Here is a 24,766-nt window from a genome sequence, read left to right as displayed (position 1 = left end):
GAGGTAGAACCCTGCTTCAGGTGCCTGTGATTTTAAACACCTCTCAGTAACGTCACTGATCAACCTTGTAACACTTGTAACACGGAGGGAGTTCTGGAGCCCAGAAGCAACAACTTTGAAGAGGCAAGGAATAAGCCAGAGCAGTAGTAGGAGGCAGCAAGTTATCAGGAGATGAAAATTACATCACCCTGTTGCCCCCGTCTTCATGGCATTTGAAAGCTTGGACAGGACCTGAATTAGGAATCAGCTTGCCAAACTGGGAGCCACCAGAAGTTATCTCAGGTAATGTTTAGGAAAAGACACTGAAGCTTTTGGTCTTTTAAAAAACTGAACCCAGAGGAAAATTGAATCTCTGCAGATAGTGGAGTTCAGTGCTCAAATTAGAAGCTGAGTTAAGTTTTGCATCCTTGCTAATTATAAAGGTTCTGACCAAACTCATTCTCCAGCCTTGGGATTCATGAAAGGAAATGTTCAGGGTTCTACAGTGGTTTTTGTCTTCTTTCTTTTAATGTTGTTTCTCTTCACATTAGTCAAGAAGTAAACAATATTACTTATTAAACATCTTTGTGAAATAGCACGATATAAGAATTATGCTGCATGATTCATGGTTCCTGCTAAACGTATTAATCTCATAGATATTTTTAAAGGAATCAAATGTGCCAAGTCTTGATATCATCTCTGTTTGATTTGGTGCAGCCTGCTTGGGATCCTGTGCTTAACAAGGGAAAAAGGAAAGATATTTATTAGCATCTTAGAACACAAAACCTAAGCAACTCCTTACTCTTTCCCAAACCAGGGCCAAAAGAGCTGATTCGTCTCCTCCTTGTCTGCTTGAGAACTGAGTGGTGCTATATAAAGTAGTCAAGAAGAGCTAGAACCCAGAGGGAGAAAATATTATCCTTGTGCCTATATCCTTGTTTATTCCAGTCCGCTCATAAAACCTCTATTTGACCTTCACACAAGGTTTGAAGAAAGAGGGGATGTGAAGGAAAAAAACCTAAATGTAAAATATTAATTCCAAAGGTGTTTATGTGGAGGTCACAGTGTTCTTGCTGGAAATAACCTGTTCTGTACCATGTGTGCAACAAAGAGATTCTTTCCAGACTGGATCCAGTATATCAGGTTCCTTACGGATCTGGTAAATACACAAGCACTCAGTTCTATTCTGGGGGTAGATTAAGTGAGAACAATGATACTTAGATCATTTTCTATGTGGGAATAAGAGAAACGAGCTTTGCATATGATTCAGACAATCGCAGACAGTATAATCTTGAAAGAGGTCTCCTCTTAAAATTAAGAAATTTAACTATATCTGTGTCTATAGATTATTCCCATTAGGGTTAAGTTAGGATTAAGGGTAAGGAATAAGCTCTCTTACAGCATCCAGCCCATCTTACCTATAGTAGATCTTTGTAAATATATTCGTTGAGCCAATGAAGGAAAAAAATCACTCACCTCCTTTCTACTGCTATAGTTCTATTAAGTGTGATACATAGAGCAATTCATAAATACTTTCCTGACACTTTGATCTTTCTGAGAAAAAGCTCTGGAAGAAAATCTGGCTATTTTAATTGTAAGTTATGGGTTATACTGGTCCTTGATCTACCACCTCCTCCTTCTAGTGAATGTTTAGCTCTTCAATTTATTTCCGTGCCATTAGGAAATGATACTTTTATGATAACCTTCAGGAATAGGGTGGAGTCACATCACACATGCGTTTAATGTACAAGTGGCTTTAGAATCTAACTCCTATGAAGATGAGACCAGTGGCCAAGGATCTGAGAGTAGCAGCTGTTCAGTGGGGACACGAGGAGAAAAAGCCACGTAGGATGAGTGACAGGCAGCAGGTGGCCGTGCTCTTCTCAGTGATTTTTCAAAGATGTGTCTGATCAATCAACATTTAGAGTAAGAACCAGCAAATATTTTCTGAGTACTTACTACATTTCCACCATCGTGCCCTTGTTACTTTCATATGTTTTCCTTCTTTAATTCTCAACAATAAACATGATATTTAGTAAGGTTATAATGGCTTAATATTAAGATAGAATGGACTTAAACTTACAGACAAGAAAACGCCCTTTTGAAGTCTGTATCCTTTCCCCAGTCACAGTAAGAACTTGAGAATTATCTTAAAGAAAGAATGAAGTGAATGTCTTGACATCTAAGTATAGATTTATCCTTATTTCTTCCTTTATCCTAGCTTGGTGGCTCTCAGTCCTAAGTGTGAGTATGTATTACTATAAGCATATATTAAACTTTAAGCATGATTTAAGGGAGTTCATGATTATTTTGACTACACCAGATTTTTGCTTTAGGCACTGACTTTAAAACTAACCCTTGATTAACAAGGGACTCCAATTTATTCAAAGTAAGCAATAAAATTAAAAATATAAAGCAAAATTCCAGAAACAGTGGTTATTGCCTAGTGGTGTTTCAGTGTGTTCTGGAAAGATCCAGGAAGCAATTCAAATCATCTTTTCTAACATCAGCATCTTGAGCCATTTGGCTCTGTTGCCAACTGCAGGAAAGAAAAAGGATCAGATAAGGAAGAGTTCTTCAGGTTCAAAGTTTCTTTAATAAAGCTATCTTTCTTTTACAGTCCTATAAACATAAGAGAAATAGCTCAATCTTTCTCTGTATCCTTTCTCACCTGTAAGAAGGAAAAGTAGACACTATTTACAAAAAGTAAGTTTTTAAATCCTACCTTTTCCACCTAAGATTAACAGTCTTCTTGGAAATGCCCCTCTCTCATAAGCCTGCCATAGAAATCCTTTGCTACATGGCACCAGAGCCCAGGATTTAAGAGCAGAGCCCTCGGGGCCAGACAGATTGAGTACAAATACCAAATCTGTCCCTCAGCACAAGTATGACTTGGTGAAATTTATTTAACTTCTCTGAGACACAGTTTCCTCAGTCATATAAAGGGAATAATTTCTTGCTCCCTCCCATGGCTCTTAAGAACAATATGCCTGGAACTCAGCAGACGATCAGAAATATTTATTGACGAAATGAAAACTAATTGTGAAACACGAAGTAGAGAAGAAGCACATAGTTCTCATTAAACTGTAGTGATTATTTGTATTACTTCCTATCATCTGGTAAATAAATGGGAATGAATTTGCTTTATACACTCTCAGTAAATGCAGATTCAGAAGACATGAGGACATTGGTGGGAAAACAGAATATCAACATATAAGTCATATGACACTATCTGAAAGATTTCATTTTGTAAATTCAAATTTTGTCCAGTTCCAATTCTGCCATTAAAACTCACTCCCTTTGGTGTGGAGAAAAGGGAACCCTCCTAATGTTGGTGGGAATGTAAATTGGTTCAGCCACTATGGAGAACAGTATGGAGGTTCCTTACAAAACTAAAAATAGAGTTGCTATATGATGCAGCAATCTCACTCCTGGGCATATATCCAGACAAAACTATAATTTGAAAAGATACTTGCACCCCAATGTTCATAGCAGCACTATTTACAATAGCCAAGACATGGAAACAACCTAAATATCCATCGACAGATGAATTCATAAAGAAGATGTGGCACATATATACAATGGAATATTACTCAGCCATAAAAAAGAATGAAATAATGCCATTTACAACAATGTAGATAGACCTAGAGATTATCATACTAAGTGAAGTAAGTAAAGAGAAAGACAAATATCATATGATATCACTTATATGTGGAATCTAAAATACGACACAAATGAACTTATCTATGAGACAGAAACAGACTCAAAGACATAGAGAATAGACTTGTGGTTACCAAGGGGCAAGGGGGGTGGAGGAGCGAAGGATTGGCAGTTTGGGATTAGCAGATGCAAACTATTGTATATAGCATGGATAAACATGTTCTTACTATATACACAGGGAACTATATTCAATATCCTGTGATAAACCATATATATATATAAAACTGAATCACTTTGCTGAACAGCAGAAATTGACACAACATTGTAAATCAACTATACTTCAATAAATTAAAAAAAAACAAACAACTCACTCCCTTCAAAGGTGGCCAGGTGCAGAGGTATTGGTGCTGTTACACAGGCCCACGGCTGTAACCTCTACATTTGGCTTAAACTGTGTTCCCTCAGCATCAACCCAGCCTTGCTCCCCTCTCTGGTCTCTCTCAGTTCTCAGTGGTAGTCGACTCACGAGACCATTGCTCTCATTGTGGGGTCTTCCTAGTTCACCTGGTGGCCCCCTGCTGAGCTCACTGGCTTCCACTGTAACAACCCAGAAAGGCTAGGCTTCAGGCCCCTGCTGACTGTGGCCCAGTCAAGCTTCCTGGGATAGGACTGTTCTTCAGAGTGGTGTGGAACACCCTGTAAGGTGGCTTCTTTCAGTACAGCCAGAGGGCAACGTGGCAAGAGCTCCCTTGCTGTTCACCTTCTCTTCAACTTACCTAACTCATCTCCTGCTCTCCAGGCCCAAGTTCACAGATGGGCTATCAGGTGACCTATGAAGACCATGGCACTCTGATCTCTTTTTTCCTCATATTGCCACAGTCCTCTTTTACTGCTTTTATATCATATATTCCCCTTTCTTAATGCCAACTAGGCCTTAATGGCCAAAAGGATAGCTCGTCTCTACTCTATGTTAATTCTATAAGCTTAATCCCCCATACCTCTGCTAATAAAGGAAGAAAATAAAGAATTTCAAAAATCTTCTCTCAAGACAGTATCTTGGTTTGCAAGGTGATGTTTTTTCCTGCATAATCCTGTTTTACATGTCAGAAGCTAAATATTACGTTGGTCTTAGTCTTTGCACTGTTTCAGAACCAAATTCCAATCTTCTCTATAGACAGACAGATGCCTTGGATGGAGCAAGCAGAAGATCTTTTACTCAGAAAGGCAAGGGACAAAAGCCCCAAAATTTTTTGAATACTTCCCCATGGTGTTTCAGGTTCAAAGTGCAATTTATTGGGAATTTTTTTAAGGAATATTACAGAGATATTCAGGTTATGAAAGTCTGCATAATATTTTTAAAACATCTCATCCGTTAGTTGTATCCAGTACAGAATATGCAAAAAATAAATCTGGCTCTCCAAATTTTATATAGTTATAACTGTGTTGTATAGGTACATTCTCAATGTAAACTATTTTGGTAATTTTATGGGATTGACATTTATCTGTGCTGAACTAAACTACGATCAGTTTCCCTAAATGGAGCCTTAAAGCTCTACAGCTATTTTCTAAGACTCAGATTGTTGTTTTTGGTTATGATCAAACCAATAAATTGAACAGGCTGGTTTAATCTCCAGTATTTTGTATGCACATTGATGTAGACTTTAAACTAGATGAGCAGAAAATGAAAGTATGTTTTCTTTGGCAGGCATTTGATGTACTTGGAAGAGTTGAAGCTTACCTTAAGCTCCTTAAATCAGAAGGTTTAAGTCTGCCTGTCTTGGCAGCGAGGCATGAGGAATTACACAGAGAAATTAAAGACTGCACAGCTGATGCTTTGCAAGAGGGACAAGCCTTAATCAACGAACTAGCCTCCTGCAGGTAAGTGAAGTCTATTTCTTCCTCAGCGTGACAAGCTTTTTCACAGTTTCCACAGTCTGTTAAAAAATAAGTTGCATGATTTTTTTCCCTACTTCTGATGTTTTACTGCATTATGACATGGCTTAAAAGGTTCTATTGAATTTTGGTCAACAGTAATTCTGAACACAGCATTGCTCATCCAGAAGTGAGGCTATATTCTGACCTGAGGACATGAAGATGCTAAAGCTTTCTTTCTATGAGTTTCTGAGGAGGGAGGAGGGAAAGAACAAAAGAAGAGACAGAACTTTCCTTCTGTACACTTTTTATATCCTAGCATCTCCGTGGGATTTCTTCCTCCCTTTTAATTCGTAAGCCTTGAGTCTACTCTGTCCCTTTTTTTCCTTTCTGGAAAAAATAAAGTTCTAGAATTCCCTTTCATTTATGAGCTTGATGGCTCACCAAGCAAAACCCTAAGTAAAAGATGACATTATTATTAATTAATAATAATTACATTTTAAAAAATTGAGAGCCCACCACATGCCTGGCACTGTCTCAACAGCTTTAGAAGCATTATCCCATTAATCCTCACAGCAACTCTACAAGGCATAGAATATACTATTAATGTTCTCTTTTTACAAGCAACTGAGATACAGAGAGGTTAAGTAACTTGCAAAAGGTCATGCCGCTGGTTAGTTAGTGGCAGAGCCAGAATTTGAATTCAAGTGCATGGATCCAGATTAATGGTCAAGTGCATCCTAGACCACCTGCCCTCAACCAGTGTGCTAGGGTGGGTTGTTTTTATGAGCACATTCAGTGAGTATATCAGTGTGATATACTCTGATATATCTTAGAGTTGGGTGGGAATGAGGAGAGAGAAGGACCTTGAGAAGCAGAAAGAGAATGCAGTGAGAACGTATGATCAAGCATAGGGATTGGAAGACAAAATGGAGATGACAGAAAGAGCAGATCATGGAACAGATACTGACTAGGAAGAAATGATGGCAGGGCTTATGTTTTGACAGAGAGAGACAAAAAAGATTCTGCAAATGGGGTAAGCCCTGTTTTTATCTTCCATATCCATAATCCCCTTGAAACTTGAAGACATTCAATTTGAGACACCATGAAATAGGTCAAATGTAGTAAAAATTATTTTATTTCTGTTTAAACCCTCATTCTGCTCTATTTTAGACATGTTTACAAGGGTTGATTTGGTAAGTTTGGGTTTAGGGAATTTTCTTTTCAGAAGATAATCTGAGTCCAGACAGATACCTTGAACCAGGGCTTGTGATGGTTGCTATGGGACCATGCAAAGTCAAGATCAGAAATAATCCAAGATACTCCAGCAGGAGCTAAAAAGCTGAGGCTATGAAAAGGGCAAATAATTCTCACCTTTGGAAAACTAACAATAGCTGTAGTTACTAAGTTTCCTTACTTTGGCTCCACGTCATGCATCGGGTAATGGTGTGTCCACTCGGCTCTAGGAGAACCAGTGTGCTCATGTCTGGCCCCTATGGGTATGAGAGCTCCTTTCTCCCCTCCCCTGCTACAGGTCCAGTCTTCTAGAATGTATAAGAGTCTTGGACCAGGCAGAAGATATCCTGTGGGGTGCCTGGACTTGTTGTGCCTGGACTCAGTGTACCTGTTTGACATTGATCTGAGTCATGTGATGATGGATTAAGTGGTGAGGTCTCCGGTTGTAATTGGGGAATGGTCTCATGTCAGTTTAGTAAGTAGGTCTCAAAGCTCAGATACATACTATTTCTCTGTTCAGGCCACTCTTTACTTGTGGTGCTTTCCCTGACTTTAGACAGTTTCCTTTCATGCGTGGGTGGATCAGGAAGCAGCCAAAGACCCCTCCCCAGATCTGAAGATCTGCCACTGATACGCTGCCCCAGGAATTCTAGGTGCCTTGGCCCCCCCTAAGTCTGATCTCTGTATCTTCAAAACAGTACATCCTTTGGACTCTGTTTTGTTCCACTTCCCTGAGCTTTGGTCTGGAAATTACCTCCCAGGCAGCAGGTTGATGCCATCATAAGGCTCACCTCATTCATTTCGCTTCTCTCAGGGATCACTGTCCTGTGCTACGTGTCCTTCAATGTCTGAGTTGTTTAAGGCATGAGGATAAATCCAGTCCCTGCTTCTTGACCAGAAACTGAAGTTCCGTATTTAGTTTTCATGCTTAAGTCTTAAGAGTAGGAAAGCTGGTCACAAGTTATTACTGCTAAACTTTATCCTGTTTGTTCTAATCAGTAATGCTTTATTTTCAATACTTAAATATAAGAGAAGTGCTTTTATTTTACCTTACAGTCTATTTTCAGGATTCTAGTGATTCTTTTTGGCCATCCATTTTGTAATGGTCGACATGTTTATTTACTTAGCTAGTCTCATTCTTTTTGCCTTCTTTGCTCTTTCTAGTCTTAAATTTTACATATATATTGTTTTTCAAAGGGACGTCTATAGTTCTGTTCTTCAGGTTGCAGACTGAGTCTTAATAGAAGAAGTAATAGTTAGGGACCATTTCAAGAAACTTGACTTAATGGTAGGTAACTGGATTAAAAAAAAAAATTAGCAGTGTGGTTTCTGTCAACATCCTAGATATATGAGCGTTCATAGTAGTTCCAAGGTGTTTGGTTGCCCTGAGATTTCACAGTATTTTACAAATCAATACTATTTCCATTTTGCAGGAGGAACTGAAGGTAAAGTGCAATTGTTACTTGGCAAAGGACATTTTTGATTTAGAGGGTAGATGTAGAATAGAAATCCATTAGAAGCTGAATTGAAACGCATTAGAATCTCAGTCGCAAACCAGAGCCACACATAGTTACTGACCTCAATCCCATGCATTCCATTTGGGACTTGCTTCCCTTCCTCATCTAATGATTTATCTGTTCAACGACCTGGGTCACCACCATGCGAGAGAAGCAGAAGGAGATTTCAAGTTGCAGCCACAGCTGGGGTGAAGGTGGAGTTTAGAATAATGGCAATGGAAATAAACATAAATTCCACAGAGAAAAGTATGTGTTACTGAACATCACAATGGCTTCCTAGACTTCTGAATGCCAGCCACACTACTAGGACACAAAACACTAAAATTCCTACTATCAGACATTTGAAAACTGGTGTGGATAAGAAGCTTAGGACTTAGTATCAGAGGAGTTTTTTTTTTTTTAATTAATTTATTTGTTTATTTATTTATTTTTGGCTGTGTTGGAGAAAGTGAGGGCTTTCTCCAGTTGTGGCAAGCGAGGGCCACTCCTCATCGCGGTGCGCGGGCCTTTCACTATCGTGGCCTCCCTTGCTGCGGAGCACAGGCTCCAGACGCGCAGGCTCAGTAATTGTGGCTCACGGGCCCAGCTGCTCCGCGGCATGTGGGATCTTCCCAGACCAGGGCTCGAACCCGTGTCCCCCGCATTGGCAGGCAGATTCTCAACCACTGTGCCACCAGGGAAGCCCCTCAAAGGGGTTTTATTTCATGCATTCTGAGAGCCAAAATAATGCCATGACTTTTAACTTCTCTGAACCTCAGTTTCCTCATCGGTAAAATGGAAGTATGCATTTTATAGAGGACGTTTTAATCAAATGCGATAACACCACTCTGGCATATAGAGAGCGCCCAATAAATAATTGGTTCACTTATTTATTTACCTTCTATACAAAGAATTTTAAAAGCAAAATATTAAGAGTTACATGGTTGCTTCAGATGACTACGGCAGAGTCAGCTCTACCAAATCATATTCATTTTCACTAACTGGGGAAGGTTATATTAGAAATAGAGCAGATAAACATTTATCTTGAGGTAATAAAGGCAAAATTTAGTACTGGGGCAGATAGGAATTTCAGAGACCCTTAGATCTAATTTTTTTCCAGTTAGTTAATAAAATAGGACTTCAGAAGTTCACATTTATATAAGATGAAGCTTCCCAGTAAATCTGAGAACTTTGTCATTATTTTAGGAACAGATCCACACTATTTTTCTATCCTGGAATCAAATACCTTTGAAATTGGAGCAGCCTCACAAAATAAATGATGGTTATTTACATGTTTCCTTGCCCTTCTATTTCCTCCCTAATGCTCAGGTGATAATTCTGAGTCATTGTTAAATTGTTTATTATCTTTTCAGAGTGTGATATCTGTGACATAACCTAAGTACACTTTAACATCAAAGGCATTTTAGCGCATTCGTTTGCATTTAGTTATGATGCGAGTTACCTATCATGGGATCTGATAATGGTCAAACCAGGCTTACAGTGAGGTTGAAAGCTCTGGATTCCAGCCCTCTCACCTCCTCTTAGGCCTTGCTTGGCATCATCTCTGAGCACCGAGTGTAAAGGTAGCCCAAAGGTACCCTGCTGCCAAGCAGAATACTGCACTTATTAAGCCACAGGAAGCTGTGGTGATTGGAAATGCTGGGTCGGAGACCTTGTGTGAGGGTGAAGTTTTCCATAATTGGACAAAAACTACGAACCTCCTTTTTTGTGTTTCTCAGTGAGCTACCAATTCAGAACTCAAAAACAAGGAAACCATAAACAAAAGACAACCTATGAACTGGGAAAAAATGTTTGCAAATAATGAGACCAACAAGGGCTTAATTTCCAAAATATACAAACAGCTCATACAACTCAATAACAAAAAAACAAACAACCCAATCGAAAAATGGGCAGAAGACCTAGATAGACATTTCTCCAAAGAAGACATACAGATTGCCAACAGGCACATGAAAAGATGTTCAACATCGCTAATTATTAGAGAAATGCAAATCAAAACTCCAATTAGGTACCACCTCAAACCATTCAGAATGGCCATCCTTTAAAAAGTCTACAAATAACAAATGCTGGAGAGGATGCGGAGAAAAGGGAACCCTCCTACACTGTTGGTGGGAATGTAAATTGGTGCAGCCACTATGGAGAACAGTATGGAGGTTCCTTAAAAAACTAAAAAAAAAGCTACCATATGATCCAGCAATCTCACTCCTGGGCATATATCCAGACAAGACTATAATTCAAAAAGATACAAAACTCAAAAACATAGAAACACCCACTAAGACCAGGCTACCTTATAAAGTATTCATTTGGCTTTTCCTGTCGCTAAAATTAATTTAAGATTTACAGGTAAACTTGCTTCAGCATTGACTCAATTTCTGTTCCTGCATAAAAGACTGTTCCAGTTTTCATTCTACCATGTTGTGGTGAACTTAAGCTTATAAACCTCATCCTGACTGAATACTTTGCTTTCATATAACCTTAAGTATTGCCCTTTTGCTCTAACATTTATTGTTATTTACTTAATGTTGATTCTTCGTATTTTCATATTTTACAGAGAAATAGAAACAGGGGTAAGTTGGGATTTTGCACTCTCTTTTCACGATTTTCATTTATGTTGACTACCACTACTTACCCTGGTTGATATTGTGAATGATAATGAACTTTAGACAGAGCATGGTTCATTCAGTCATTCATTTGCTCATTCCCAAAATATTAGTGAGTGTCTTTGTAGATCAGGTGCTCCCAAGCATCTAATGTGATAGGTGAAGTGCCTGCCCTCATGCTGTTTATATTCTGGTGGGAAGAAACAGTCAACCAACAAATAAATCAACAGATGAGATGCTCTTACACAGCAATGAGAACTATGAAAAAAAAAATGAAATGGGATAGAGAGTGACTTAATGTGATAGGTGAAGTGCCTGCCCTCATGCTGTTTATATTCTGGTGGGAAGAAACAGTCAATCAACAAATAAATCAACAGATGAGATGCTCTTACACAGCAATGAGAACTATGAAAAAAATAAAAAGTGAAATGAGATAGAGAGTGACTGTGGGGAGGGGACCATTTTAGACATTGTAGTCAGGGAAAGATTAAGGAGAAGGAGCTACCATGCAAATGGCTGGAAGATGAGTGGACCTGGCAGAACAACAGCAAAGGTGTAGCAGAAAGAAGTACAGTGTGGCTGGAGGAGAGGGTGACAAGGGGAAAAGGCATAAGACAAGATAAAATAGTTAGGTGGAAGTTAGACTATGTCCAAATGCTCGTTGGCAATAAAGGCAACGCTTGTGTGCTTTATCTACATTAACAAATTTTATCCTCAAGCCACCCTGTTATACAGATACTTCTATTACCATTGTCCCTGTTTTGCAGGTGTGGAAGCTGGGGCTCAGAGAGGTTCAAATAACTTACCTACTACCTGTCCCACAGTGGTAAGGGGTAGAGTGAGTGCAGGTCTGAACTGCTCTGTTAGGTTGCTAGCTCTGTCTCCTTTCTTTCAACTTCAGTCATTAGCAAGGAGCCTGACCACTTAGCGAATGTGGATTTTTTTTTTTTTTTAATAAATTTATTTATTTATTTATTTATTTTTGGCTGTGTTGGGTCTTCGTTTCTGTGCGAGGGCTTTCTCCAGTTGTGGCGAGCAGGAGCCACTCTTCATCTCAGTGCGCGGGCCTCTCACTATCGCGGCCTCTCTTGTTGTGGAGCACAGGCTCCACACACGCAGGCTCAGTAGTTGTGGCTCACGGGCCTAGTTGCTCTGCGGCATGTGGGATCTTCCCAGACCGGGGCTCGAACCCGTGTGCCCTGCATTGGCAGGTGGATTCCTAACCACTGCGCCACCAGGGAAGCCCCGGATTTTTTTTTTTTTATTCTAACACACTTAAAATGTGCTGCATCTATCTTCTAATTTCAACTCAAGTCTCACCTTCCCTGCAAAGTTTTTCTTTCTTTCTGTTTATTTAAAACATTACTGAGCATCCATATGACATACCAGCACTGGGCTTCAAGGACAGTCAAAGATACATAAACCTGGCCCTGAGTCTTCAGAACCTTATTAACGGCCAGTAAGGGAATGACATGTCAGGGAGTGTGATCTAGGTCTGAGGAAGCCCTGGGGACAGTGGGTGTTAGGGCCACCTCTTCAGAGAAGAGAGACACAATCCCAAGCTCCTGTGACCAGGATGGGTCAAGTGAAGGAGTGAGACTTGAGAAGACCATTGTTGAATTTGGTAATCTAAGATGGGTGAAGGGTCTACACCTTCCAGCCAGGATGAACCTAATCAATACCTACCACACAATAGTTTTTTAATTCCTTTGTGTTTGTCAGCTCTATCTCACTTTTTACTCTGTGGTGTTCTGACTCATTTCTTAGTTGTTTGACTTGTGGCACAGCATCGTCTCCCCATCCAGACCATGACATCAGCTTGAGGTCAGCCCTCAAGGTCAACCATGTAGGAAACCTCTTTTATGCTCCTTATCTCGGTATTTACATACTAGGTGACTTGATTTGAAATGTTAAGGGGCTGGTGTGGCATAAAGGAAAGTTTATGTCATAGCAAAAATATTTTAAAAGATCTTACGTGGAAAACAAACAAAAATAATCCCCACCCTCCAACAACATAAAACAAAACAAAGAAACAAAATCAGAAATCCCTTTGTATCAGAGTCATCTATTGTCACATTTTGTAGGAATTCTACCAAGCATTTAAGAACTTGAAATAACTTTTTTTTAAAGAGTTTGATGATATATTTAGATGGTAAATATCAGATACTGAAATTTAGGAAATTGCAAAGTTGAGTTATGACAGTGTTAACTCAGCCACTTTCCAAATATTTTCATGTCTGTATTAAGTTGTTCTCTTTAGGGGTTGAGTAAATGTCATAATTGCAATCTGGATCTGTTACCATTGTTAAGGCTTGTATAATTCTGAAACTCTTAGTATGGAATGCACCCAAAGTTTACCCTTTCTATTAAATGTAGGACTAATTAGATTAGGTTCTTGTAAAATATCTAGGAGTCACTCATTGCAATATGAATTTATTCATTTATGATACTGATGATGTGATGTGAAATAGCAAGGATCCCAGAGTAAGAAGGTCTGAAACTGCAGGGTCTACAGAGGAAGCCTGACTAAAGGGGCAGAAATCTGTGCCTTGGACAGCTGAGGGGGATTACTCTCCAATGAGAGGGCTTAGAGAGGAAAGAACACCAGAAAGAAGAGAGGAAGAGATGTGAGTGGACAAATATATGAATAAACTGCTCATTACAGTGTTGTTTATAATAGTGCAAACCTGAAAAACACCTAAATATTTTCAGAAAATAGGAAACTGTTTCAATAGTTTAAGGGCAAGCACAGTATGGAATAATCTAAGCCAATATCAGAGTGTTTTTGAGGAATATCTGAAGACAGAGAGTATCCTCACAATAAAATGTTAAGAGGATGAAGTAGGATCCAAATCACATATATGGCATCTTACTAACTTTGGAGGGGAAGGGGTGGAAAAGACTGCCAAGAGAAAAACTTTTTGGAAGGAAATACATTAAAATGTATTTTTATATCTTCTAAATTACCTGAAATGAGAATATTTGTCTGGTTAGCTCTTACTGTGCCCCCTTTTTTTTTTTTTTTTTTACTGTGCCCCTTTTATCTGAGGATTTATGTCATCAATCAGGGAAAATGTTCAGCAATTTAAATATTGATTTTCTGTTTTTCTCTCTTTTCTCTCCTCCTGTAACTCCCAGTAGAAGAATGTTGGAGGCTCCCAGTCTGCCTTAGATGTCTGAACTGTCTTTCATATTTTTCATTCCTTTATCTCTTTGCATTGCATTCCCAATGAATACCTCATATTGATTTTTCTCTTTTGTTAATTTTCCCTTTGTTTTCAGCCATTGAATTCTTTTGTTTGTTTTCATAACTATATTGTTTTCATTTCTAGGATTCCTAACTCATTCTTTTTCCTATCCAATTTTGTTTCATTTCTGACTGCTTTTGCTTCAGAGTTTCTTGTTTCTTTGTTATGGGTATTCATTTTTCCTTTATCTTTCTGGTGATGTGAGACATATTTATAAAGTCACTTTCAGATTGCTCTACTAATTTTCATTTCCAGTAGAGTACATTTAGCTCTTGATTGTTGAGTGTCTTTTCTTAGGATTCATTTTCCTCACGTGTTTTGAAATTTTAGATTGTCCTTCTGGATGGGAAGTGCTTGTTCTTCAGCTTTATTGTCCTTGCTTTGTTCTCTCCTCTTTCTTCTTTCCTTCTTAGCAGCTTTGCAGTGACTTCCACCTGAACTCACAGGGTCTCCTGTCCAGAAACAGTCTTCTGCTATTTGATCAGGGTCACCTGAGCTCCCATGGAGCTACTGGGGCTCTCAGAGGTGCAGCCAGAAATCCAGGTTGGGGAGCAGTGTGGGTTCCTGACTGCTCTGCTATGTCTGATTCCTTGGCTTCAGCAGCAGTGGGCTATAACGTTTTTCAAACTCCTTTTACAAGAGGGAGAATCCCATCCCTGTTACTGATTTCAGGGAGAATCCCAGCTATGGGACCCTTCATGTAAGATATGTTTTGGTCTCTCTGGCCTCATAGGAATGGAACATGTGGGCATCTCTGCATGGATCTGGACCAGAACCCAGGAACCCTGTAGTTTCAGCCCCACTTACTACTTGCTGTTTCTTTATTGTCATGTGTATACAAGAGATACATGTGGGTGTGATATGTTTGGTGGGCAGTGATTCTCAATGTGTACAACTTAAGTCAGAAAAAAATTATTGTAAAAACATACATGTCACTTCCACAGTTCGAATGGCACTTTTTCAAAGTAGGGATGAAAACTAGATAGTGACGATTGTTTCCTCCAAAATAGAGATGATAAACATGAAGCGTTCCTGTCAAGAGATAAGGAAGATACTTCTTCCCATTTTCAAAGTATAATTTGTCCATAGACAGAAAGAAAAATATGATCAACTGATTCCTTCTGGTGAGATAGAGTGAGCTGGCGCGTGCTTAGCATCTGGTTCAGCTCCTAATCCAGATGGGCTGCCAATAGTAATTTATGAAAGGTTTGAAAGCAACTTGCTGCTCTCAGGAAAGAATCATTAGAACACATTAACATTAGGATTTACTCTCTTCCCCCAGCCCTAGTTTGTAACAGATGCAAAGACAGGGCAACCGCTTCCATACAGCAAATGTAACAGTCTATTTTTGAGCCAGAAGTCAATATGTCTCTGCTCTCTGGGAGGGGAAAAAAATCAATCATTTTTCTTTCCCCCTTCCCTCCCCTCTCCTGGCTCAATGAATAGGGGAGAAAATACTCCCATGATGGAGTTTCTAACAAGTCTAAAGAAACCTTCACAGTCTGTCACTCCAGAGTATCTGTGATGCTTGAAGAAGTCAAATTCAATGTCAGGAATAATCTGATGTACCCCATGCTCATACTACAGGCAGGGACCATCTAATCCATTCATAGACAGACAGCCCAAAGATCAAGCAGTATTTCCAATGCAAGTTACAGAGACACAGATTGTTAGGCCTAGAAAGCTGGTCCACTGGTAGTTCCTCTCCCACCCCATCAGGCAGCACATGAGCAATGTGGCTTCAAAGTCAGAACAAAATGCCCTGGCACTCCCGTCAACCAAGTTTCTGTTATCCGCCCCCAGTTCTTGTCCCATCATTTATTTAATATTACTGTGAAGTAATAGGACTCATTTCTGGGTGGCTGTTGGAATTCTATTAATTTATTTTCACTTCATGTAAGAATTGCTGGCAGAGTGTGAGGTCATATTTTTCCTTTGATCAAACCATCTGCATTTCAGGCTCTGAGGAAATTGGCAATATGCATGCTATACATGTTTTAAAATGTTTTGGAGTGTTCAGAAGAAATGTCTGGAATCAGTGTTTCAAGTTTCCAACTGAAAATGATAGAATAGGGCTGGTTGTAACCTGCAGACTAGGTTTTCACCAAGGAGGAATGGAGAGGGAGCGGCTCTGGGGTTAGCAGTGTGACAGATATACTCCAACTGGTAATCAGGTAGAAGGAAGGGATTAATGCCTGATCAGACAGAGATGATCTAGCTGAGGACGGAGGAAAATAGGAGCTGGCTAGGGTAAGCAAGATAATTGAGAACTTCTTGTACTAAGGAAGGGGTCTAAGCCACAAATAAGAAGGGAATGCACATGGGACAGGCAATTCAGTCTGTCCCTATGAGGCTTGAAACAGCGGAGGGAAGTATCAGTCAACCTAACTATAAACCCTAAACCATCGAAGAAGAAGTTGGGCAGTCTTTGGATAGCCTAAAACTTCTGTAACTGGGCAAAGGGCAAAGTCATCTTTGTCTAAAAACAATTAGAAACTGTTACTAGTGACATTTTTAATACAGTAACTATCTGTGCATATGTTCTTGTTCCTAAATCTGTGTCTTGTCTTCCCTTAAATGTTGATCAAAGTGTACTTTATTTAATTTGAAAATATGCATTGATCTACTTCTTACAAGGCTATGTGCTCAGGGCTACAGAGGATAAATGAATGAAAAGAATGTTGTATTTTTCCCTTAATTTATAATGCAATAGATATACAGGATAAGGCATAAATCAGCACAAAATAAGACTGATCTCCTAGGTCATTGGAAAATATAAAATGAACGATCCATCCAAAGACAGCGAGAGATCCTATTTGGCTCGTTGTGATTCATCTAAATTAAAATTGTGAGTTGCTAGAGAGCAATATTTTTACGGAAGGAATGCTTGATTTGTTTTTGTTTCCCCGTTTCCATTTTCTGTGCTGGAGGGGCCTTCAAGATGTGAATTTGAACAAGATATCGTGCCCCTCTAGTGGTCACTTTGCAAACTACAGACAGACATTTCATTACCTAGAGAAGACAGCCAATTTCAAAAGAGCATGCCAGCCGGGCTAATCCTGTTTCCATCAACACTGAGTTCAAGGGAAAGTGAAATTTTAGAATACTCCCCCCACCCCCCTTCATGTGTCATGGACCCAGAAAAGGTACTATGAGGTGGTAAAGAGTGTGGACTCTGGGATCAGATGAATAGGTTCAAATCCCAGCCCTGCCATTTAATAAATGTGACCTGGGCAAGTTACTGAGCATTTCTGTACTCACTTTGCTCATCTGCAAAACAGAGATAACAGTTACAGCCAGACCATCGGGTAGTTATGAGAATTAGAAGAGATTACTTAAAACATTAAAAATGGGGCTTCCCTGGTGGCGCAGTGGTTGAGAATCTGCCTGCCAATGCAGGGGACACGGGTTCGAGCCCTGGTCTGGGAAGGTCCCACATGCCGCGGAGCAACTAGGGCCGTGCGCCACAACTACTGAGCCTGCGCGTCTGGAGCCTGTGCTCCGCAACAAGAGAGGCTGCGATAGTGAGAGGCCCGCGCACCGCGATGAAGAGTGGCCCCCGCTTGCCGCAACTAGAGAAAGCCCTCGCACGGAAACGAAGACCCAACACAGCCAAAAATAAATAAATTAAAAACAAAACAAAAAACATTAAAAATGGTTCCTTGTCACAGTAAGTGGATTATTTTTAGAAAATGTTTACCCATTTATTTTGACAAGCTTTATTCTCTGTACATATTTTCCACAGTGCTTACTCACCTTTTCTTTTTTGTCTTTCTCATTCCAAATTTGCATGTTCTACAGAAAAACCATAACATATAGGACAACTGGGCTTTTAAGTGCCTTTTTAGCATGCAAAGTCTAAAATGTAGTTAAAATATGATTACTGTTACCAATATAATATTTTTAAAGAATTTGTGGATATAAGTACAAGGATTATTTGCTAAACTCTCCTGATTTCTTGATTATACTCTTCACGGTCTCTGAGTTATTAAAATGTGAAACAAGTTGTTTCAAGTGTAACGTCTGTGGGACCTTAGGCGTCAGGAATAAGATTTCTCCTCCAGTTAAACTTCTCTGGGACTCCGGTGGTCCCACAGGACACACTTGAATCCTATGTGCATTCAACAAGATTCCCAAGCTGCCTGATGACCTCTAAACTCTTTGGCAGCCTCATTGTCATTCCTGTGAAGTCACGTTCCCTCTCAGGCAGTTGGGATCCTGCCCTCATTTCATTACTAATTCAATTCATTTTTAGAGTCATAAATTAATTTTTTGAGGTAAAACTACTGAAATCTGTATCTTGTTCCAAGATCTTTTAAAGCTCTGGGTAATTGAATGTAAGAGTTATCAGCTCATCTTTATGAGTACTGGAAGGAAATGACTGATAGGAAATTAAAGACTTCAACTTCTTATATGCTGGGAGAAGCTCTATCTCAGGGATAGGTTGAAAAATTTTAAAGTGCTCACTGCATCAGCAATGTCCTTTCATTGTCTTGCATTGCTAGTAAGCCTATGTTGGAAATGGTTAGGAGACTTGCTAATGTGTCTTTAGACCACAGCAAATGGGGTCCAACTCAAAGTTCATTTGTTGTTTTAAAGACATTTTCATTTTATGAGCTGTCATGTCACTTTTCTTTTTCTCATGAGGCCAGCACAGGTACAAAATGACATGTGAGGCTTGGTTTCTTTTTATGAACAAGTACATCAGATTCCTCACTGTTGGTGATACCTTGGTTTTCACCTAATGATTACAGCCTTGAGCATTCGTAGGTATCCAGAACAAGGACCTTAGTGTTACATAAATACTTTACCCTATTGGATCATTCAGTGTTTTGTTAATTGGCTGATCTACATTTCTATTCAAAGAGCATCTTTAGATAAATGAAGCTTTTAAATAACACCCCCAGGAAAACTCTTGGCAAACATACTCAGAATGTCTTAAAGAAATATTAAAAAGTGAACCTTTAGAAGAGTAGACCAGACCTGGTTACAAAAACCCATAACTCATCTTTTCCCTCAGGACTGACTGACTTAAACAAAACAACCTAATTTGGTTTTGCTCTCTGCTGTACCAGGACTACAGCTTCTTAACTTCTATTATCCTAAAGCCTGAAGCTTAATAACTTTTATCAAGTCATACTTATCATGAAAGGTTCATTTTCAAATGTTCCCTGTTCCTGGGGCCTCTCTATGAGGGTGGAGTGAACTAACAGCTGGCTTGTTCCATTCAGCTCTCAGGTGACCGGTGTCCATGAGATGATGGGATGCATCAGGAGGCGAGTTGATCATCTGACTGAACGGTGTTCAGCGCACAGGGAATTTGCTCTTAATAGACAGCAATTAACAGCCTCAGTGGAGGGCTATTTAAGAAAGGTAATTTCATAAAATGTGTCCTCCTTAAGCTACTATTTATTTCTTGGTTTGCATAAGTTTTTTTATTTTTATTTTTTCATTGACGTACAGTTGACTTACGATATGTAAATTTCAGGTGTACGGCACAGCGATTCAGTTTTATATATATGTATATATACTCTTTTTCAGATTCTTTTCCATTAAAGGTTTTTACATAATGTGGAGTGTATAGAGAGCCTAAATGTCTTCCCTGTGCTATACAGTAGATCCTTGTTGGTTATCTATTTAATGCATAAGCTACTGTTTAGATGCAGCTCCTTACCTGGTGATAATAGATGATGGTATGGGAACTGCAGCATGTGGGCACGGTGGGAGGATAGGGGTGTGTCTCCTTAGGATTCTCTTCATCCCACATTAGGCTTTATATTCAAACAGGATGAAGTTGTAATTCACTACTGCTCATCAACCATCCCTGCCCCAGGTTGCCAAAACTAGAAGTGTCATCCTCCGTGCCTCCCAGCCCAGAACATGTTTACACAAAGGCAGTTCTCACTTTGCACAGAACTGTGTTAATTGAACCATGTGTATCTTGTGATTGTGTCCTCCTTGATTTACATGGTTCTGTGCATGGTTCCAATATGCACATTTTGGTTAACATGGCACCACACAACACAAGAACAGCAGATAGATACCAAAAATGTTGAGTTTTAGGGGTTCCAGGAATAAATTGCCATTATCATAATTTATTGAACCAAGACAGTGCAAAGGACATGGCTACTCTGAATAAAACCATATGTGTGAAAATCCTTTCTACAATATAGTGGAATATTGTAGTGAATATAGTGGTTTGAAGAATTTTATTTCCCATTTTCAAAGAGGAATAAAACCAGGCAGCTACTATTTGACTAAATAAAAAGTTACTTGTCTGGGGGCTTCCCTGGTGGCGCAGTGGTTAAGAATCCGCCTGCCAACGTAGGGGACACGGGTTCAAGCCCTGGTCTGGGAAGATCCCACATGCCTCGGAGCAACTAAGCCCGTGAGCCACAACTACTGAGCCCTCGTGCCACAACTACTGAAGCCCACGAGCCTAGAGCCCGTGCTCCACAACAAGAGAAGCCACAACAATGAGAAGCCCGTGCACCGCAATGAAGAGTAGCCCCCGCTCGCCGCAACTACAGAAAGCCTGCGCGCAGCAATGAAGACCCCAGGCAGCCAAAAATAAATAATAAATAAAATAAATAAATTTTAAAAAATTACTTGTCTGTAGATGGGGTTATAGCAAAAACTAGTAATATCTCAGTTACATTAATGCTAATGAACCATGTTGTAAAGGCTGGGTCTCAAATTTTCAATGATGTTTTTTCATTTGCTACAATGGACTTATATACCTGACTTACACAAGTAGAATTAATAGACTTCACAGGAGAGGTCATTAAATAACCAAGTCTCCATCTAAATTGCCTCCTCTCCTGTTATTGATCCAGAGATGGGAATTTGAACCTTGTTCTGATGCTTGGGTCCAGGGAGATTACAAACATGGCGGCAGCTGTAGTGCTGCATTCCCTGGAGCTTGAGATTCAAGCGAATTTGTTGGTGGTGGAAAACGCAGTAGAAACTCAAACAGCTGTTGTTGCTTGTGTGGCTACTGCTAAGTCAGAGCCAGTTTGACTTTGGGAAGTATGAACTCTAGTCAGAGCAAGGCAGTAACTTGAATTGAATGGAACCCTTTAAAGCTCACTATATTCACTAATTCATATGTATTGAAGATCAAATCATAGGCCCCCACGTTCATCAATTAAATGCCTAAGCGTGTTTCTGTGTTTTGTTATCACATGTAGAGCACATGGTGCTGCCCCGGGGCCCCTCAGCCCTAAATATAGTAATCCATAAAGTGATCTAATACCTATGCTGGACCTCTGCTTCAAAATATACCTGTAAATTGGGCCCCTGTCAGTGTACAGTGTATGATCATGACTTAATGCACCAGAAAAATTCATCTCTATTGATGTGTTGACAAGTGAATTATCCTTTCTGGGTAATATAGATAATAAATTCTTAGAGAATGTGGATTATTGCCTATATCTCATCGCTGTTAGTAAAAGAAATATCTGTAAACATATATCCTCTATTGGTGAGTCAGTAGTATTACCTCATAGGAAGAGCAGCATTATGAATTTAAGTATGAAATTCTGAAATATTAAACTATTTTTAGATTAAAATTGATATACATTTAAAGTATAATGGGAATGTAGAGAGTAATATTTATCTCCTCTACACATTTGCATACATATATGCCAATATATATTACTAAGGGTGCAATATATTCTTTATTCCTAAAGGTGGAAATCTCCATTCAGAAAATCAGCCCAGTAATTTCTAATGCAATGGATGTCGGTTCCAGCCTCTCTGAATCAGAGAAGATTTTGAGTACATATCTGGAACTAGATAAACAAGCTAAGGTAAATAAAATGAGAGTTATTATTATGGTTATGGTTTTGTAAATATGATTTTTCTTTATTTTCAGTAGCTATAAAACTTAATCCTAGGTCCCTTGAGGGCTGCAATTCTAAATTAGTCTTCTGGCAGATAATGACTTAAAAACGCCTACCATTTTGTGTATCTAAATTATTTATATTTACAGGTGCATTTATTAGGGCGTTTGAGCTCACAGAAGCTCAGCATTATAGCCTGGTGCTAAACACTCATTTGGCCCTCTTTCCTAGCCTAGGAGATGTTAGCAGCTCCTTGAGGCAGGGAGAGCGCCTCTCCAAGGCTATTTGTGATTTTCTGCTAGAGTTAAGTTGCAAGAGAAAATTACCAAGAGCAACATGCAACAGTGCTAGATTCCAGGAGGCAAAACAATCACAATCTTGTTTGCACACCCAATGTTTAGAGACAGAAACTGCCCCCTCCTCTGCCTGGCACCTTCTCTAGCACCCTCTCACCCCTTTCACATGGGACTTAGGTTCAGATATTCCTGCTAGCAGCTCCAAACCTGCATGAAGTCCCTGCCTGCCCCAGCAGGTGGTTAGGAAGGCGAGGCAAGTGCCCAGGTCTCTAGGAAACGGCCTCGCTATTCCATCATTTCTTTTTTTTTTAATTTAATTTTTATTTTATATTGGGCTACAGTTTATTTACAGTGTTGTGTTAGTTTCAGGTGTACAGCAAAGTGATTCAGTTATACATATACATATATCCATTCTTTCTCAGATTCTTTTTCCATATAGGTATTACAGAATATTGAGTAGAATTCCCTGTGCTATACAGCAGGTCCTTGTTGATTATCTGTTTTATATATAGTAGTGCGTATATGTTAATCCAAAACTCCTAATTTATCCAAGAGTCTCCTTCACAGACAACACTGCCACCTGAAACTCACAGATGAACCAATTATTAATGGGCTGTTTTTAATTCATTTTTTAAAATGTCTAAAATGAAATGCATGCCTGAACTCAATTTCATTTTTTTAAAAAAGAAAGCCTCATGTATTTTATTTAGAGAAGTACTTTTTTCTTTTTTTATAAATTTATTTATTTTTGGCTGCATTGGGTCTTCGTTGTTGTGCACGGGCTTTCTCTAGTTGCGGCGAGCAGAGGCTACTCTTCGTTGCGGTGCGCAGGCCTCTCGTTACAGTGGCTTCTCTTGTTGCAGAGCACGGGCTCTAGGAGCAAGGGCTTCAGTAGTTGTGGCACGCGGGCTCAGTAGTTGTGGCTTGCGGGCTCTAGAGCGCAGGCTCAGTAGTTGTGGCACACGGGCTTAGTTGCTCCGCGGCATGTGGGATCTTCCCAGACCAGGGATCAAACCCGTGTCCCCTGCATTGGCAGGCAGATTCTTAACCACTGCGCCACCAGGGAAGTCCCTTCATTTTTTTATTTAAAAAATTTTAGAGGTAAGGAGGAAATTTCAAAGGGAGAAACTCCTCCATTTCCTCCTTCCCAGAGTGCTCTCTGGGAGCAGTGCCTGTAAATTAAAATTACCTTCATTCAGTGGAGTACCTGGGAAGCATATTAAATACAAGTAGGAGAGCAATCCCTCCTTGCTCTAAATGAGAGTGGATCTTCTGTCTCTCATGTTTGCTTGAATCTTAGCTTGGTCTCACATGAAATTTTACACAGCTCTGTGGCAGTTGTGTAAATAGTGCCTACAATACCTACTCGTCCATTGAATCAGTGGTTAGATTTCACGTGCCAAAAATTGCACTCAAAAGAAAACATAGGAGAGCAACCCTAGCAAGTCAAATTCGCTGACTCTTTAGGTTATTCACACCTCATCTGTACCATTTTCCCTACACTTACTTAAAAACTGTTGTAGATGGAGACTTTAAGCAGACTGCATACTTGATATGGCATTTTTTTGTAAATTAAAAAATGAGTAAACAATTTCTATAAACTTGTCATCTATTCTATAACAAAATTAGTTTAAGAATTTTCTAGAGCTACTGGTAAATTTCATAAAGCAATCATCATGTATAATTATTTTATTCAAATTATTTTAAACATTTCTGCCAATGTGTTTTACAACCTTTCTTACTAAACAAACTTTCTTCTATTTGTGACACAGAAAATAGAATGTTCTAAATAAGACGTGTAGCTGATAGACTGAAAGAATAATTTGAGGTGGTTTTCATTTTACGGTGCCTTTTTTTTTCGAATTTTAAAATACGTGCCTTTTTCGTTGAGGAGAGTTTTGGTACAAGTTCAATTAATAATCGTAATAGATGGCTGTACAGAAGGTATTGGAATGTGAGTGTTCATGATTCCCCTGTCAGCTTCTGACCTCCTATGCCTTGTTTTCATAGGAGACATCACATGAATCAGAAGCAGCTGCAAAACTCTTGACAGAGAAAAATGATTTTGAACCTGATGAAGTGGCATCGCTTTCTTCTAAAGCTAAGTGGCTAGAGGAAGAATTAAACATACTTGGCCAAAGCATCAGCTCCAGGTCACAGGTCCTGCAAACTTCTGTGGCATTTCTAAAGTCATCAGAGGAGGTACGGTACCTATGGGCTGACCTCTTTGGCAACATGGCCTCTGCCCATCTTCCTGCTTTCTAAGGGGATAGAACCGTCGTGGGTAGTTCCAGATCCTCCACCCCAGTGCGTGTACTCACTTATAGCTCCTTTATTCTCCAAGGCACCATACACAGGCTCAAAGAGTAAGTTATTTTACTAAAAACATAATATAAGTGTGTATGTGTAGATACAGACAAATAAGCAAAGTGTCTGTGTTGAAACCCTTTTTACTATGGCCTACAAATATTTACAATATCCTAAACATAAAACAAAATTATTTAAAAATAAGTCATT

At 39.4% G+C, this 24,766-nt stretch overlaps 1 protein-coding gene across 6 annotated transcripts in view; it reads left to right on the top strand.

The window, feature by feature from the left end:
- CCDC141 (coiled-coil domain containing 141) overlaps positions 1 to 24,766 on the top strand; it is a 211,978-nt gene that overhangs the window by 123,792 nt on the left and 63,420 nt on the right. For all 6 annotated transcript variants that reach the window (XR_009504236.1, XM_059928228.1, XM_059928230.1 and 3 more), the window contains 4 exons: positions 5,345 to 5,517; positions 19,341 to 19,482; positions 21,801 to 21,920; positions 24,260 to 24,451. Coding sequence is in view for 5 of the 6 variants with exons in the window: in XM_059928228.1 (XP_059784211.1) it covers positions 5,345 to 5,517; positions 19,341 to 19,482; positions 21,801 to 21,920; positions 24,260 to 24,451 (627 nt within the window). In the remaining variant the exon portion in view is untranslated. The remainder of the gene's footprint in view (positions 1 to 5,344; positions 5,518 to 19,340; positions 19,483 to 21,800; positions 21,921 to 24,259; positions 24,452 to 24,766) is intronic.

Source organism: Balaenoptera ricei, chromosome 7 (genome assembly GCF_028023285.1).
Source record: "Balaenoptera ricei isolate mBalRic1 chromosome 7, mBalRic1.hap2, whole genome shotgun sequence".
Taxonomy (NCBI): Eukaryota; Metazoa; Chordata; class Mammalia; order Artiodactyla; family Balaenopteridae; genus Balaenoptera; species Balaenoptera ricei.
The sequence above is the reverse complement of the archived record's forward strand: the minus strand, read 5'-3'. Positions and strand labels throughout refer to the sequence as shown.